The 15,772-nt window shown below is 39.9% G+C and overlaps 1 protein-coding gene across 4 annotated transcripts in view; it reads left to right on the forward strand.

The window, feature by feature from the left end:
- The first annotated feature begins 86 nt into the window (after window positions 1-86).
- Window positions 87-15,772, forward strand: part of nlrc3 (NLR family, CARD domain containing 3) — a 68,245-nt gene continuing 52,559 nt past the window's right edge. For all 4 annotated transcript variants that reach the window (XR_009815933.1, XM_061967627.1, XM_061967628.1 and 1 more), the window contains exon 1: window positions 87-395. Coding sequence is in view for 3 of the 4 variants with exons in the window: in XM_061967627.1 (XP_061823611.1) it covers window positions 89-395 (307 nt within the window). In the remaining variant the exon portion in view is untranslated. The remainder of the gene's footprint in view (window positions 396-15,772) is intronic.

Raw genomic sequence — 15,772 nt, forward strand, 5'->3', positions numbered from 1 at the left:
CAGATATGATTCAGATTATAATATCGGTATTTAACTGGCTGAGGAAATAAATGGATGTGTCGCGTTAGTAAATGTACCAAGGAACATAATGGAGACAAATTGGTGCCTGAACACTGAGGCCTTCAACTGCGTGACACTCGGAGCATTGAGCGCCTTTGCAGAGAAACCACAACACAGGAAGAGAACATCAGCGCGCGAGGGGATGCAGCACGACGTGTCATCTGCAGCGATTATTTCAGGCTTTGTTGCTTCTTTTAAGTCCTCGCTCAAGTGGATAGCAAATATAGTGCATTTGAAAGCGTCATCTGCGGTCCACTTTGGAGGACATTATGTGTGTGCGGCAGGGTGCAACCAGAGTGGCAACATCTTCCAAATTTTGAGGACAAAACCCAGCGGTGAGTGTTTTTATGAGCGTGACTGCATGTTCTACAACTTGGCCTTCACACCAAAGCGTTTTTGTTCGGTACATAATACATGTTGCTGTCTCGATTGTTTGCACTGTGATAGTCACTCAAATCAAGCATCACGTGTTGCAAGACTGCGCTTCTGTACATGGCAATTAAGAATACAAATGACTCAGTAGTCACACTGCAGAAAGCCAGTGTTCGAAAACAAGAAGAAAAAAAAAAATACAAAAATTAGGGGTATTTTATTTGAACTAAGCAAAATTATCTGCCAATAGAACAAGAAAAGTTGGCTTGTCGAGACTTTCCAAAACAAGTAAAATTAAAGCTGCAAGCAGCGTTGTTCGGGCCCGCGTATTTGGCAGGTGCTAGTCCTAAGTGTCCCAATAGTTTTGTCTACTTTTAGTCTGAAGTGTCCCAAGACTTTTGTCTAGTGTACCTACCTTGTCTGCATTGTGTGGGCACGTTGGTGCTTCCTGCTTTTAAGCAGCCATGTAGAAAAAACAGCATTGCAGCAGCATCAGCGCTGCGGGTCTTTGAAGGGTCATAAAATCAAAACCGGAGCACTTAATTAAAAAGCGCTTCTGTTGTTGTATTCACAAGGGTTCAATGTCTCTCCTGTGTTACTTTGAAGGCGAAACGACAAACGCGCTCAGAGGAGTACGATTTTGAAGGAAGGTGACCGGTTTTGACCAAAAAATTGTTTTGAAGGGGGAATAGCAAACTTCCTGTTGATATTTGCTGGGGGTTGTCAATTTATGAAATGTAGGTCTAAGTGAGACCCACATAGAAGTTTTTGTTTCATGTCTCTCCGACCTTCCCAGTGGGAGTTACAGGCAGTTTTGTAATTTTTTCCTTCCCAGGAGCAGTTTTTTATCAGTTTTATTCAAAAATTGCTGTAGAGCGCAATTTTTAAATTTGGGGTTAGGTTTTTTCATTAGATCACAGTTTTTGCCAGTCCTGATGTGTGTGTTCAGTTTGGTGAGTTTTGAAGCATGTTAAGGGGGTCAAAGTACAGCTGAAAGAGTCAAAAGTGACTGATTTTACTAAAATTTAGTGTTGAAGGGGGAATAGCAAACTTCCTGTAGATTTTTGCCCGAGAAAATAAATTAATAAAATTTAAGTCTAAGTGAGACCTACATAGAGGTTTTTGTTTCATGTCTCTACGACATTCGTACGGGGAGTTAGAACAAGTTTACTTGGTAGGGGGCGCTAGAGTGCAATTTTGAGTTTTGGGGTTGGGTATTTTTACCAAAGAGTTTTGTTGGAGTTTTTTTATGTGTGCGTCAAATTTGGTGAGTTTTGAAGCATGTTAAGGGGGTGAAAGTAGTGCGCAAAGCTGCGGAACAATAAGAAAGAATAATAATAAAACCTTAGAATAACAATAGGTCCTTATGTCCCATTGCATAAGGACTCCCTGTGGGAGTCCTTTTGCAATGGGCCACTGCGGGCCCTAATAAAACCTTAGAATAACAATAGGTCCTTATGTCCCATTGCATAAGGACTCCCTGTGGGAGTCCTTTTGCAATGGGCCACTGCGGGCCCTAATTAAAGCTGCAAGCAGCGTTGGTCGGGCCCGCGTATTTGGCAGGTGCTAGTCCTAAGTGTCCCAATACTTTTGTCCAGTTTTAGTCCCAAGTGTCCCAATACTTTTGTCAAGTTGTAGTCCCAAGTGTCTCAATACTTTTGTCCAGTTTTCGGCCTAAGTGTCCCAATACTTTTGTCCAGTTTTCGGCCTAAGTGTCCCAATACTTTTGTCCGGTGGTAGTCATAAGTGTCCCAATACTTTAGTCTAGTGTACCTACCTTGTCTGCATTGTGTGGGCACGCTGGTGCTTCCTGCTTTTAAGCAGCCATCTTAAAAAAACAGCAGCGCAGCAGCATCAGCGCAGCGGGTCTTTGAAGGGTCATAAAATCAAAACCGGAGCAGGTATTAAAACGCTGTTCTGTTATTTTATACACAAGGGTTTAATCTCTCTCCTGTGCTAGTTTGAAGCCGAAACGACAAACGCGCTCAGAGGAGATAGTTTTTGAAGGAAGGTGACCGGTTTTTACAAAAATTTGTTTTGAAGGGGGAATAGCAAACTTCCTGTTGATTTTTGCTGGGGGTTGTCAATATATGAAATGTAGGTCTAAGTGAGCCCTACATAGAGGTTTTTGTTTCATGTCTCTCCAACCTTCCCAGTGGGAGTTACAGGCAGTTTTGTCAGTTTTTTCATCCGAGGAGCAGTTTTTTGTGCGTTTCATTAAAAAATTGCGCTAGAGCACAATTTTGAGATTTGGGGTTAGGTTTTTTTATTAGATCGCAATTTTTGCCAGTCCTGATGCGTGTGTTCAGTTCGGTGAGTTTTGAAGCATGTTAAGGGGGTCAAATTACAGCTCAAAGAGGCAAAAGTGACTGTTTTTAGTACTTTTTTGTCTTGAAGGGGGAATTGCCAACTTCCTGTTGATTTTTGCCCGATGATAGACAATTATGAAAACTAGGTCTAAGTCAGACCTACATACAGGTTTTTGTTTCATGTCTCTCCGATCTTCCTAGCGGGAGATATAGGCAGTCTATTTTTTTTTTTCCCTCGGGGGCGCTAGAGCGCAATTTTGACTTTTGTGGGTTTTTTTTTTTTTAAAAAGGTAATTTTTGCAGGTCCTGATGTGTGGGTCAAATATGGTGAGTTTTGAAGCATGTTAAGTGGGTCAAATTACAGTTTAATGTGGCGACGGAAGAATAAAGAATAAAACCTTACAAATTCAATAGGTCCTTATGTCCCATTGCATAAGGACTCCCTTTGGGAGTCCTTATACAATGGGCCATGCGGGCCCTAATTAGCTAACCTCAATGACTCCAAAAATACTTTAACATTTTGAAGGTATTTTTGGGGTCATTGAGGTTACCGTATTTTCCGCACTATAAGGCGCACCGGATTATTAGCCGCACCTTCAATGAATGGCATATTTCAAAACTTTGTCCACCTATAAGCCGCCCCGGACTATAAGCCGCGCCTACGCTGCGCTAAAGGGAATGTCAAAAAAACAGTCAGATAGGTCAGTCAAACTTTAATAATATATTAAAAACCAGCGTTCTAACAACTCTGTCCCAAAATGTACGCAAATGTGCAATCACAAACATAGTAAAATTCAAAATAGTGCAGAGCAATAGCAACATAATGTTGCTCGAACGTTAATGTCACAACACACAAAATAAACATAGCGCTCACCTTCTGAAGTTATTCTTCATTCGTAAATCCTTCGAATTCTTCGTCTTCGGTGTCCGAATTGAAAAGTTGGGCAAATGTGGGATCCAAAATGGCCGGTTCCGTCTCGTCGAAGTCATCGGAGTCAGTGTCACTGTTGTCCAGCAGTTCTGTGAATCCTGCCTTCCGGAAAGCTCGGACCACAGTTGTGACCGAAATATCTGCCCAGGCATTTACGATCCACTGGCAGATGTTGGCGTATGTCGTCCGGCGCTGTCTGCCTGTCTTAGTGAAGGTGTGTTCGCCTTCGGTCATCCATTGTTCCCACGCCGTTCGCAGTCGTGATTTGAATGCCCTGTTGACACCAATATCCAGCGGTTGGAGTTCTTTGGTTAATCCACCCGGAATGACGGCGAGTGTTGTATTTGTGTGCTTCACTTGTTTTTTGACACCATCTGTGATGTGGGCGCGCATAGAGTCGTATATCAACATGGACGGAGCTGTGTGAAAAAAGCCACCCGGCCTCTTCGCGTAAACTTCCCTTAACCACTCGCTCATCTTTTCTTCATCCATCCATCCCTTCGAGTTAGCTTTTATGATGACGCCGGCTGGAAAGGTCTCTTTTGGCAAGGTCTTCCTTTTGAATATCACCATGGGTGGAAGTTTCAGGCCATTAGCATGGCAAGCTAGAACCACAGTGAAGGATGACTTCTCATTCCCTGTGGTGCGAATATTCACCGTACGTGCTCCCGTTGTATCCACAGTGCGGTTCACAGGAATATCAGTTGCTGTGAAATAGTAATCCGTGTGAGGATGGAGAGATTGCGTCTTTTCATGAACCGGATCCTTGTCGCTTAGTAGGAGCCATTTTGTGGTCTTTACAGATGTAAACAGGAAATGAAACGTACGGTAATATCCGCGCGCTTTTTCTTCTTCTACGCGGGCGGGTGGTTGCTTACAGTAGAAGAAGAAGCGCTTCCTGTTCTATGGGGGCGGGTGCTTACCTTGGCGGTTGCTTGCGTAGAAGAAGAAGCGCTTCCTGTTCTACCGGGAAAAAAGATGGCGGCTGTTTACCGTAGTTACGAGACCGAAACTTTATGAAAATGAATCTTAATATTTATCCATATATAAAGCGCACCGGGTTAAAAGCCGCACTGTCAGCTTTTGAGTAAATTTGTGGTTTTTAGGTGCGGCTAATGGTGCGGAAAATACGGTAGCTAATTTTTAAAATACCTTAAAGGGGAACATTATCACCAGACCTATGTAAGCGTCAATATATACCTTGATGTTGCAGAAAAAAGACCTTCTTTTTTTTTAACCGATTTCCGAACTCTAAATGGGTGAATTTTGGCGAATTAAACGCCTTTCTATTATTCGCTCTCGGAGCGATGACGTCACATCGGGAAGCAATCCTTCATTTTCTCACTTTCGTCGGTGTGTTGTCGGAGGGTGTAACAACACGAACAGGGACTGATTCAAGTTGCACCAGCGGCCCAAAGATGCGAAAGTGGCAAGAAATTGGACGAAATTTTTTCAAAATACGAGGGTGTGGGGAAAGCCGACGAAATGGTCAGTCGTTTGTTCCGCACACTTTACAGACGAAAGCTATGCTACGACAGAGATGGCAAGAATGTGTGGATATCCTGCGACACTCAAAGCAGATGCATTCCCAACGATAAAGACCCTAGCTTCCCTGGCCTGCTGACATCAACTCCAAAACTGGACAGATCAGCTTTCAGGAAAAGAGAGCGGATGAGGGTATGTCTACAGAATATATTAATTGATGAAAACTTTATTCATTACTCGCGATTTTACGTACATTATTATACATAAACTGTGTTTACCAATAATTTAGCTTAAAAACATTTATTTTTTTCAATCATTCGAGTAGTCTTGTGTAATGCAGAATTTTGTGTCTATTTAGGTATGGTTAACCTGAGTGCTGAAATCGTGGAAAAATATATGTTCTTAGCGCGCCTGAAATGGGCTGTCTGCACTCTCAAAGTGTATGTTGTTGCCAAATGTATTTCATATGCTGTAAACCTAGTTCATAGTTGTTAGTTTCCTTTAATGCCAAACAAACACATACCAATCGTTGGTTAGAAGGCGATCGCCGAATTCGTCCTCGCTTTCTCCCGTGTCGCTGGCTGTCGTGTCGTTTTCGTCGGTTTCGCTTGCATACGGTTCAAACCGATATGGCTCAATAGCTTCAGTTTCTTCTTCAATTTCGTTTTCGCTACCTGCCTCCACACTACAACCATCCGTTTCAATACATGCGTAATCTGTTGAATCGCTTAAGCCGCTGAAATCCGAGTCTGAATCCGAGCTAATGTGGCTATACCTTGCTGTTCTATCCGCCATGTTTGTTTGTATTGGCATCACTATGTGACGTCACAGGAAAATGGACGGGTGTATATAACGATGGTTAAAATCAGGCACTTTGAAGCTTTTTTTTAGGGATATTGTGTGATGGGTAAAATTTTGAAAACAACTTTGAAAAATAAAATAAGCCACTGGGAACTGATTTTTAATGGTTTTAACCCTTCTGAAATTGTGATAATGTTCCCCTTTAAAAATTTTAAGGTATTTTTGGGGTCATTGAGGTTAGCTAATTTTACTTCTTTTGGAAAGTCTCGACAAGCCAACTTTTCTTGTTCTATTGGCAGATAATTTTGCTTAGTTCAAATAAAATACCTCTAATTTTTGTATTTTTTTTTTCTTGTTTTTGAACACTGGCTTTTTGCAGATATCCGATAATATCGGCCTGTCGATAATATCGGCCGATAAATGCGTTAAAATGTAATATCAGAAATTATCGGTATGGTTTTTTTTTATTATCGGTATCGTTTTATTTATTTTTTTATTATTATTTTTTATTTTTATTAAATCAACATAAAAAAAAACACAAGATATACTTACAATTAGTGCACCAACCCAAAAAAAACCTCCCTCCCCCATTTACACTCATTCACACTCATTCACACAAAAGGGTTGTTTCTTTCTGTTATTAATATTCTGGTTCCTACATTATATATCAATATATTGTCATTGAGGTTAGCTAATTTTACTTCTTTTGGAAAGTCTCGACAAGCCAACTTTTCTTGTTCTATTGGCAGATAATTTTGCTTAGTTCAAATAAAATACCCCTAATTTTTGGATTTTTTTTTCTTGTTTTTGAACACTGACTTTTTGCAGTGTAGTGTGTGTGTGACAATCATTGGTACTTTAACTTTAACTTTAACTTTAATTGGTTCTTAAATAAGGGGCGCAAATCAAAAAAGTTTGTATAGTGAAGCAAATTTCTCCATTAGAAACAATGTAAATATGAATAATGGGTTACAGCTAGAGATGTCCGATAATATCGGCCTGCTGATATTATCGGCCGATAAATGCATTAAAATGTTATATCGGAAATTATCGGTATGGTTTTTTTTAATTATCGGTATGTTTTTTATTTTTTTATTTTATTTTATTATTATTTTTTATTATTAAATCAACATAAAAAAACACAAGATACACTTACAATTAGTGCACCAACCCAAAAAACCTTCCTCCCCCATTTACACTCATTCACACTCATTCACACAAAAGGGTTGTTTCTTTCTGTTATTAATATTCTGGTTCCTACATTATATATCAATATATATCAATACAGTCTGCAAGGGATACAGTCCGTAAGCACACATGATTGTGCGTGCTGCTGGTTCACTAATAGTACTAACCTTTAACAGTTAATTGTACTAATTGTCATGAATTACTAGTTTCTATGTAGCTGTTTTGTATTGTTTTACTTTCTTTTTTATTCAATAAAATGTGTTTAATTTATTTATCTTATTTTATTTTATACATTTTTTTAAGAGTACCTTATCTTCACCATACCTGGTTGTCCAAATTAGGCATAATAATGTGTTAATTCCACGACTGTATATATCGGTTGATATGGGTATCGGTAATTAAAGAGTTGGACAATATCGGATATCGGCAAAAAGCCATTATCGGACATCCCTACTTAAAATAAGTATATTCTCACTAATAACAACTGTACTACTATATGAGTACGTATTTTCTATTGTTTCGTTGAAAATAAACCAGCAAAGTCCATTTGGCTGTCATCTGTTTTAATATGAGACACAATTGTGTCAAAGTCATGATTTTTTTTTTCCATGCCTGAAATAAGAAATTATTACTTTAAAAAGTAGTTTTATACTTGTGAGTGTTGATGACACAGCTTTGCATCAGTTGATATTCTAGTTTCAAGCATGTTTTACTCAATATAGGTCATCAAAATCTCAGCAACAAGCTGTAATATCTTACTGACATAATTTAGGACCAAAACACTTAAAACAAGTAAAACACTTTAACTTAAAATCTGCTCAGTGAGAAGAATGATCTTATCAGACAGAAAATAAGCAAATATCACCCTTATTTGAGATATTTAATCATACTTAGATTTCAGTTTTTGCAGTGCAGTTCCTCCTACATATGCTTGGATATTTGAGTCCTTGTGGAAATTAAGTTAAGAAAACAGCTCGATGGCTTGAACAAGCCTCCTCCTTCTCATGCAGCGGTAAGCCTACAGTACGTCTCCTCTGACAGCCAGCGTCGAACAGATGGAGAAAAAACACATTTTTGAAATTACTTTTGATTTTTATTCTTGTTGCTTGGTTAGAAATGAACCACAACATTAGGGCTGCTGAAAACATCCTGTCGCTACTGGGCTGAGGTTTAAGAACAACATTTTAAAAACAAGACAAAGCCTCTTACAGCTGTTTACTGACGTTTGTCATGTTGGAAATAGACGTCAATTTACCAACCGACGTCACCATCGGGGCAAATTCAAAACGGCTGGATTGGAAGATGTATGATGGAAGAAGGCCTGCAATGAGGTGGCGACTTTGTCCAGGGTGTACCGAAGCAGCTGAGATAGGCTCCATCACCCCCGCGCTAGAAAATGGATTGATGGATGATGCAAAGCAAGATTGTTTTATGAATATCCCGCCATGCTTCTTCCGTTGTTTGAGTTGACATTTTCGGGACTTATGCAGATCCCAAATACACACAAAAAAAGGTACCAAGAGGTAAGAAAAGTTGGTTTTGCACATTCGCGGCCCCTTTAAGCTGAGCAACGTTCCAGTCTGGTGACTACATTTGTTGTATATTAGTGATATGTCATGTGTACTGAACACACATCTTCATTTATTCAATTGAGTTTGTATTTGTTACTGTAGTAGTAGAAAATATCTGCATTGATTCTTATCATAATAATCAGAGGTGGGACCAAGTCATTGTTTTGCAAGTCACAAGTAAGTCTCAAGTCTTTGCCCTCAAGTCCGAGTCAAGTCCCGAGTCAAGACAGGCAAGCCCCGAGTCAAGTCCAAAGTCAAGACTGGAAAGTCTCAAGTCAAGTCCTAAGTCCTGCATTATGAGTTTCGAGTCCTTTCAAGTCCTTTTAACCACAGACTAATATATTAACACAGATTGTGTATGCTTTTCAAATGCTGTATTTATTTATTAAAACAAGTGCATTTTAAATTGCAGGAAAGAAAATTGTGCTGACATTGCACTTTATAATAGCACTATTAACCAGTCATTTTAAACATTAACTCATTCCTTTACAGAACAAACACATTGAAAAATAAAGTTCAAATGTACTTATTTGTACAAAAGTGTTAACATTGAAAAAACATGACATATACGTGAACATAACAAAAAAGTTGTACTTTTTATATGTCAGGGCCCTATGCTGCATTGCATTTGCAAAAGACCAAATTAGCCAAGAGTCTGTCAGTCATTTGTGCACGATGGGGGCGTAGTATGATGCCACCATGGCTGAAAACTCGCTCCACTGGAGCACTGGAGGCAGGCACTGCCAAGACTCTCATGGCCACTCGGAACAGTGAAGGAAGAGTCTTTATGTTCAATGCCCAGAACAAAAGGGGGGAGAGAGTTGTTTTGGGTTGGTGCACTACTTGTAAGTGTATCTTGTGTTTTTTATGTTGATTTAATTAAAAAAAGAAGAAAAAGAAAAATTATTTCTTGTGCGGCCCGATACCAATCGATCCACGGACCAGTACCGGGCCGCGGCCCAGTGGTTGGGGACCACTGAGGTAAACAACCAACAGTATGTCAGAAAGCTAGCTAAAACGGTACACATATTCATAATATAGTATACATTTTAACTGACCTTTATTTTACTATTTTTGTCTTTTTTTAGGTGGCTAAAATACGCGGTGCTGCTGACCGCCGTCTAACGTTACGTGTGATATATTGACTAACGTAACCCTGCTTGAAAAAAATCACTGAACAAAAAGTATGAATAAGGTAGTGAACTGCAACAGATTCCCGTGTTTGCAATAACGTTATAACGTTAGCAGTGAGTTTACAGCCTCACTGATTTAACTACACAGCAAATAAAAGTCACGTTACTTAGCCAATAAACGTTATCTTACATTCAAAACTTACCGTTCTTTGTGCAACTTCAAATGCCGGACGAAGTTGGAAGTTGTTGCCTCTCCATCAGTAATTTTCGAACCGCATGTGTTGCATACTGCAAACCGTTTTGTGTTGACCACCTCGTAATTTTTATACCCAAACAAAATTATTTTAGGTATCATTTTTTGTTCACTGGCGTGTGGTTTGGACATGTCTTCTTCGTTGGTTGTCCTGCAATTTGATTGGATGAATGCTGTGTGATGAAAACAAAGTAGATCTAATTTGATTGGCTGTTGTACTGAGACCACACCAGCTGACACACGCAACGCTGATAGACAAGTACACAATGAAAAATACGGGGCGCTCCCGAATAACTTTTTCATCTTTGGGTTTTGGGGAAAGTAGCAAGTCATGTCAAGTCATGTCAATTCAAAAGGCTCAAGTCCAAGTGAAGTCACAAGTCATTGATGTTAAAGTCTAAGTCGAGTTGCAAGTCTTTTTACATTTTGTCAAGTCGAGTCTAAAGTCATCAAATTCATGACTCGAGTCTGACTCGAGTCCAAGTCATGTGACTCGAGTCCACACCTCTGATAATAATACATTTATGAATAATTTCCGCAATGGGTGTGTCAGGTTTGCACATTTTTTTTCTTATGTTCATGTATTTTATTTTATTCCCTGTCCGACACTCTTGTATTCCATTTCCTGTTCGCCTCTTTTTTGTTCATTTTTTTGTCCAGTCTGGGCGCTGGCTTCTTCACCTGTCACTGATTGGCAATCAGGACACACCTGTCCCTGGTTGCCAATTAGGATGATATAATTGCCAGCTCTGTCCTCTGGTATTGCAACTCAGCAGTGTTTGTTTTCCGTGCACTCCTTCACTGCACTAGTTTTAGGTTTGTTTAGTAGATCAACATATTAACTGCACGCCATATCTTGTCTCTACATCCTGAAGTCATCAACGCCACACCAGGTGCCTTTTTGCTGGCTTGAACCCCCACCCCCCAAAATGCCCACGCACGTGCCTGTTAAGAAGGTTCTTAAGAGCCTTAAATTGAAGAAAAAAAAGGAAGTGGTGTGGTCTTAAACCACAGGTGTCAAACTCAAGGCCCGGGGGCCAATTCTGGTACGCCACTTCATTTTATGTGGCCCCCGAAAGCCTGGAAAAAATGGGTTTCAATAAAATACTTTTTTTATTTTTTATTTTATTTTATTTTTTTAATTAAATGCATTCGTTCTTTCAATTTTGACAGAAAAAAATGCATATTTTAAACTTTAATATTATCTGATCATGCCAATTATATTATTATATACTGTATTGCAAAACTATTTTTGTGAGATAAAAACAAATAGTTACATTCCTGCTTGTCACATTTATTTATGATTTTAAAGCAAGTTATACATATAAAAATCTAATAATCAAATGCAATCAATCAAAAAGCCGCTGCCTGACCAGGGCTCAGAACATCTGCAAAGACTCCTCCCACCCCCACCAAGGACTGTTTTCACTGCTGGACTCTAGAAAGAGGTTCCGCAGCCTCCGAAGCAGAACCTCCAGGTTCTGTAACAGCTTCTTCCCTCAGGCCGTAAGACTCTTGAACGCATCATAATTAAATTATCCCCTCAACTCCCCCCAAAAATGGATTAACTCGCTGGAATAAAAAAGACAATATAACATACATCCATAAACGTGGACGCATGTGAAAAAGTGCAACATATTTATCTGTACAGTAATCTATATATATTTATTTATTTTATATATATATTTATATATTATTTATATATATTTATTATTTATATATGCACCTTATTGCTTTTTTATCCTGCACTACCATGAGCTTATGTAACGAAATTTCGTTCTTATCTGTGCTGTAAAGTTCAAATTTGAATGACATTAAAAAGGAAGTCTAAGTCCAAGTCTAAGTCATGTGCATTTCGATTAATCAGGATTAACCACAGGTTAATGTATATGTATAATGTAAATACATTTTTAGAAAGCGGCCCTCTGAAAGCAGCCATTGCTGTGATGTGGCCCTCGATGACACCCCTGTCTTAAACTTTTGATTTGCTGATCAGCCTATTTCAGTTTAATGCTTGTTTGCAGTAAAATTCTTAAGTTATTTTTTCGTCTCTATTCAAAATTTTAAGATCTAACACCGGAAAAATATAAATTCTTGCAATTTTGAAAGGGTCTTCAAATTTTACTACGGAGTTTATGCAGTAGAGATGCGCGGTTTGCGGACACAACCGCGGAGTCCGCGGATTATCCGCGGATCGGGCGGATGAAATTAAAAACAATAAGATTTTATCCGCTCGCGGGTCGGGTCGGGCGGATTAATTAGATATTTTTTAAATTTTTTTATTTTTTTTGCGGGTGGCAGTTAAACCAATTCGGAAATATATATACATAGTTAAATGTTGTTACCCACATACGAAAAACGAGCAGGCACCTGCTGCATATGCCACAACAGAAGAAAAAAAAAGAAAAGAGATGGACACTTTTACGGAGCGGAGAAGGGACGCCTCGCCGGGGTCCGGGACCGAGGCCCCTTCCCCCGAGAGGGCCCCACCGGGAGCCATAGCTGAGGCGATCCGCGAGAAGGGCCCGACGCACGTCCAGGGTCACTACCGCGCCCACCGCACCGACACCCCGCCTCGTCCGCTTTCGCAGTGCGCTCACGAAAGGGGTGGGGCTCACCCTGGTTGATATAGAGAGCAGGACGGTGGCCATGGAATTTCATTTAAGGTTTGTGATAAACCATCAAACTCATTCGTTAAAAGGACTCTATAGTAATATAAAGCAAATTTTTCTGGACATTATCATGCAAGAAAAGTTTATTTTTGGGATCGCGATCACCGCGTAATGATTTTTAAAGGTTGCATTACATTATTAACTGTCCCATGTGATCAGCCAGTGCGATTGGAAGTCCATGCTCAATTATTGCCTCCGTAAATAAAACTTCGGCATTTATCACATCCAAAGAATCTGTTTGGGCGACGAAAAACGTTGAAAGTTTTCCACTTGTATCGCTAGCAACGGCATTAGACTTGTGTTTTTTTGTCCCAACGTGGTCTTTTACATCGCTAATTCCTCCGTGTCCGATCGAAAAATCTTGTCTGCACAAGGTGCAATTCGCGTAGTTTTCACCCTTTTTTTTTTTTTTTTAATTAATATTAGATATATAACAACGGGCGGATGGCGGGCGGGTGCAGTTCTGATCAAACGTTACATCGGGTGGATGGCGGATGGTTGACGACTTTCTGACGCGGTTGCGGATGAAATAAATTGCCTATCCGCGCATCTCTACTATGCAGTCACTTTTGCATATTGTTTATTATTCATTGTTAGGATTCCTTCAAAATCAACAATGAAAAAGCCGTTGCTACCTGAGTTCTGTTTGTTTGAGGTCATGTTGACATGAGCAACAGACCACACAGGAAGCCATTTGTCTCATGCATCCGTCAAGCGAGTGCATTATATAACTGACAGGCAGCGAAATACTTTGAAAGTGTTTTTATTATTTTCTCTGGTGAGCTGTTTCAAACACTTCGCTGCACCTCATGTGGCGAAATAACTGAACCAAATAAATAGAAACCAGTGCAGTTCTAAAAGTGCTAACAAAAATAAGTGGTCGTATTCGAAGTTCAAATAAAAGTTTCTTTGTGTTGCTCAACCAAAGAACCAGAAATGTCACTAAACATAAGAAAGGCTGCTCGCGCAATATGAATAATACATTAAATACCAATTACATACCAAATAAATCCTAACACAAACATGTATTGTACAAAAAGCAATACCCATTACATATGTCAGCTGTCTTAATCAAAATTAGCTTTTAATTTATTTTAGTAATTTTTTTATGAATAATGATCAAATCTGGCAATTAAGTATGTATTAAAAATGAATCCTGCCTGCATAATTAAGGCACAACAATATGATTTTTGTAAAATGAATACAGTAGGCCTACTGCGATATAATTATATAATCAATTACTATTATGAAAATTTTTGTAATAATAATTTTTGATTAATGTGTATAATTTTACTTTGTATATACTTTACAGCAGAGGTATACAACTGGCAGTCCAGTGGCCAAATCAAGCCAAATGACACCATACGGGCCCCTGAGTTCAAAACTTGGTAGAGGAACATTTTTTTTAGGCATGGTGTTCCTGGGATTAAAGGCCTCACCTTTTCTCCTCCAAAAATATTGCTGGGTATTGTGGCCAAACAGCTACATTTTTGTTTCATCTGACATCACATGGACAAAGATAAGAGCTTCTGGAGGAAAGTTCTGTGGTCAGATGAAACAAAAATTGAGCTGTTTGGCCACAATACCCAGCAATATGTTTGAAGGAGAAAAGGTGAGGCCTTTAATCCCAGGAACACCATACCTACCGTCAAGCATGGTGGTGGTAGTATTATGCTCTGGGCCTGTTTTGCTGCCAATGGAAATGGTGCTTTACAGAGAGTAAATGGGACAATGAAAAAGGAGGATTACCTCCAAATTCTTCAGGACAACCTAAAATCATCAGCCCGGAGGTTGGGTCTTGGGCGCAGATGGGTGTTCCAACAGGACAATGACCCCAAACACACGTCAAAAGTGGTAAAGGAATGGCTAAATCAGGCTAGAATTAAAGGCCTACTGATACCCACTACTACAGACCACGCAGTCTGATAGTTTATATATCAATGATGAAATCTTAACATTGCAACGCATGCCAATACGGCCGGGTTAGCTGACTAAAGTGCAATTTTAAATTTTGCGCGAAATATCCTGCTGAAAACGTCTCGGTATGATGACGTCAGCACGTGACGTCAATGATTGTAGAGGACATTTTGGGACAGCATGGTGGCCAGCTATTAAGTCGTCTGTTTTCATCGCAAAATTCCACAGTATTCTGGACATCTGTGTTGGTGAATCTTTTGCAATTTGTTCAATGAACAATGGAGACAGCAAAGAAGAAAGCTGTAGGTGGGAAGCGGTGTGTTGCGGCCGACTGCAGCAAAAACAAACACAGCCGGTGTTTCATTGTTTACATTACCGAAAGATGACAGTTAAGCTTTACCATTGGCCTGGGGAGAACTGGGACAACAGAGACTCTTACCAGGAGGACTTTGATTTGCATACGCAGACACGGTACCGTGAGTACGCATGCAGCTACGCCTTCCAAACATTTGATCGCTTGCCCGTACGTGCGTGCCGCTATGTGCATGTCACGTATGTAACTTTGGGGAAATATATGTGCTGTATGAACTTTGGGGAGGTGAACGGTACTTTGGGCTGTGGGATTGAGTGTGTTGTGCAGGTGTTTGAGTTGTATTGGCGGGTTATATGGACGGGAGGGGGGAGGTGTTTGTTATGCGGGATTAATTTGTGGCATATTAAATATAAGCCTGGTTGTGTTGTGGCTAATAGAGTATATATATGTCTTGTGTTTATTTACTGTTTTAGTCATTCCCAGCTGAATATCAGGTCCCACCCGCCTCTCACAGCATCTTCCCTATCTGAATCGCTCCCACTGCCCTCTAGTCCTTCACTCTCACTTTCCTCATTCACGAATCTTTCATCCTCGCTCAAATTAATGGGGAAATCGTCGCTTTCTCGGTCCGAATCGCTCTCGCTGCTGGTGGCCATGATTGTAAACAATGTGCGGATGTGAGGAGCTCCACAACCTGTGACGTCACGCTACCCGTCTGCTACTTCCGGTACAGGCAAGGCTTTTTTATCAGCGACCAAAAGTTGCAA

This window comes from Nerophis lumbriciformis, linkage group LG11 (assembly GCF_033978685.3).
Source record: "Nerophis lumbriciformis linkage group LG11, RoL_Nlum_v2.1, whole genome shotgun sequence".
NCBI classification, from domain to species: domain Eukaryota; kingdom Metazoa; phylum Chordata; class Actinopteri; order Syngnathiformes; family Syngnathidae; genus Nerophis; species Nerophis lumbriciformis.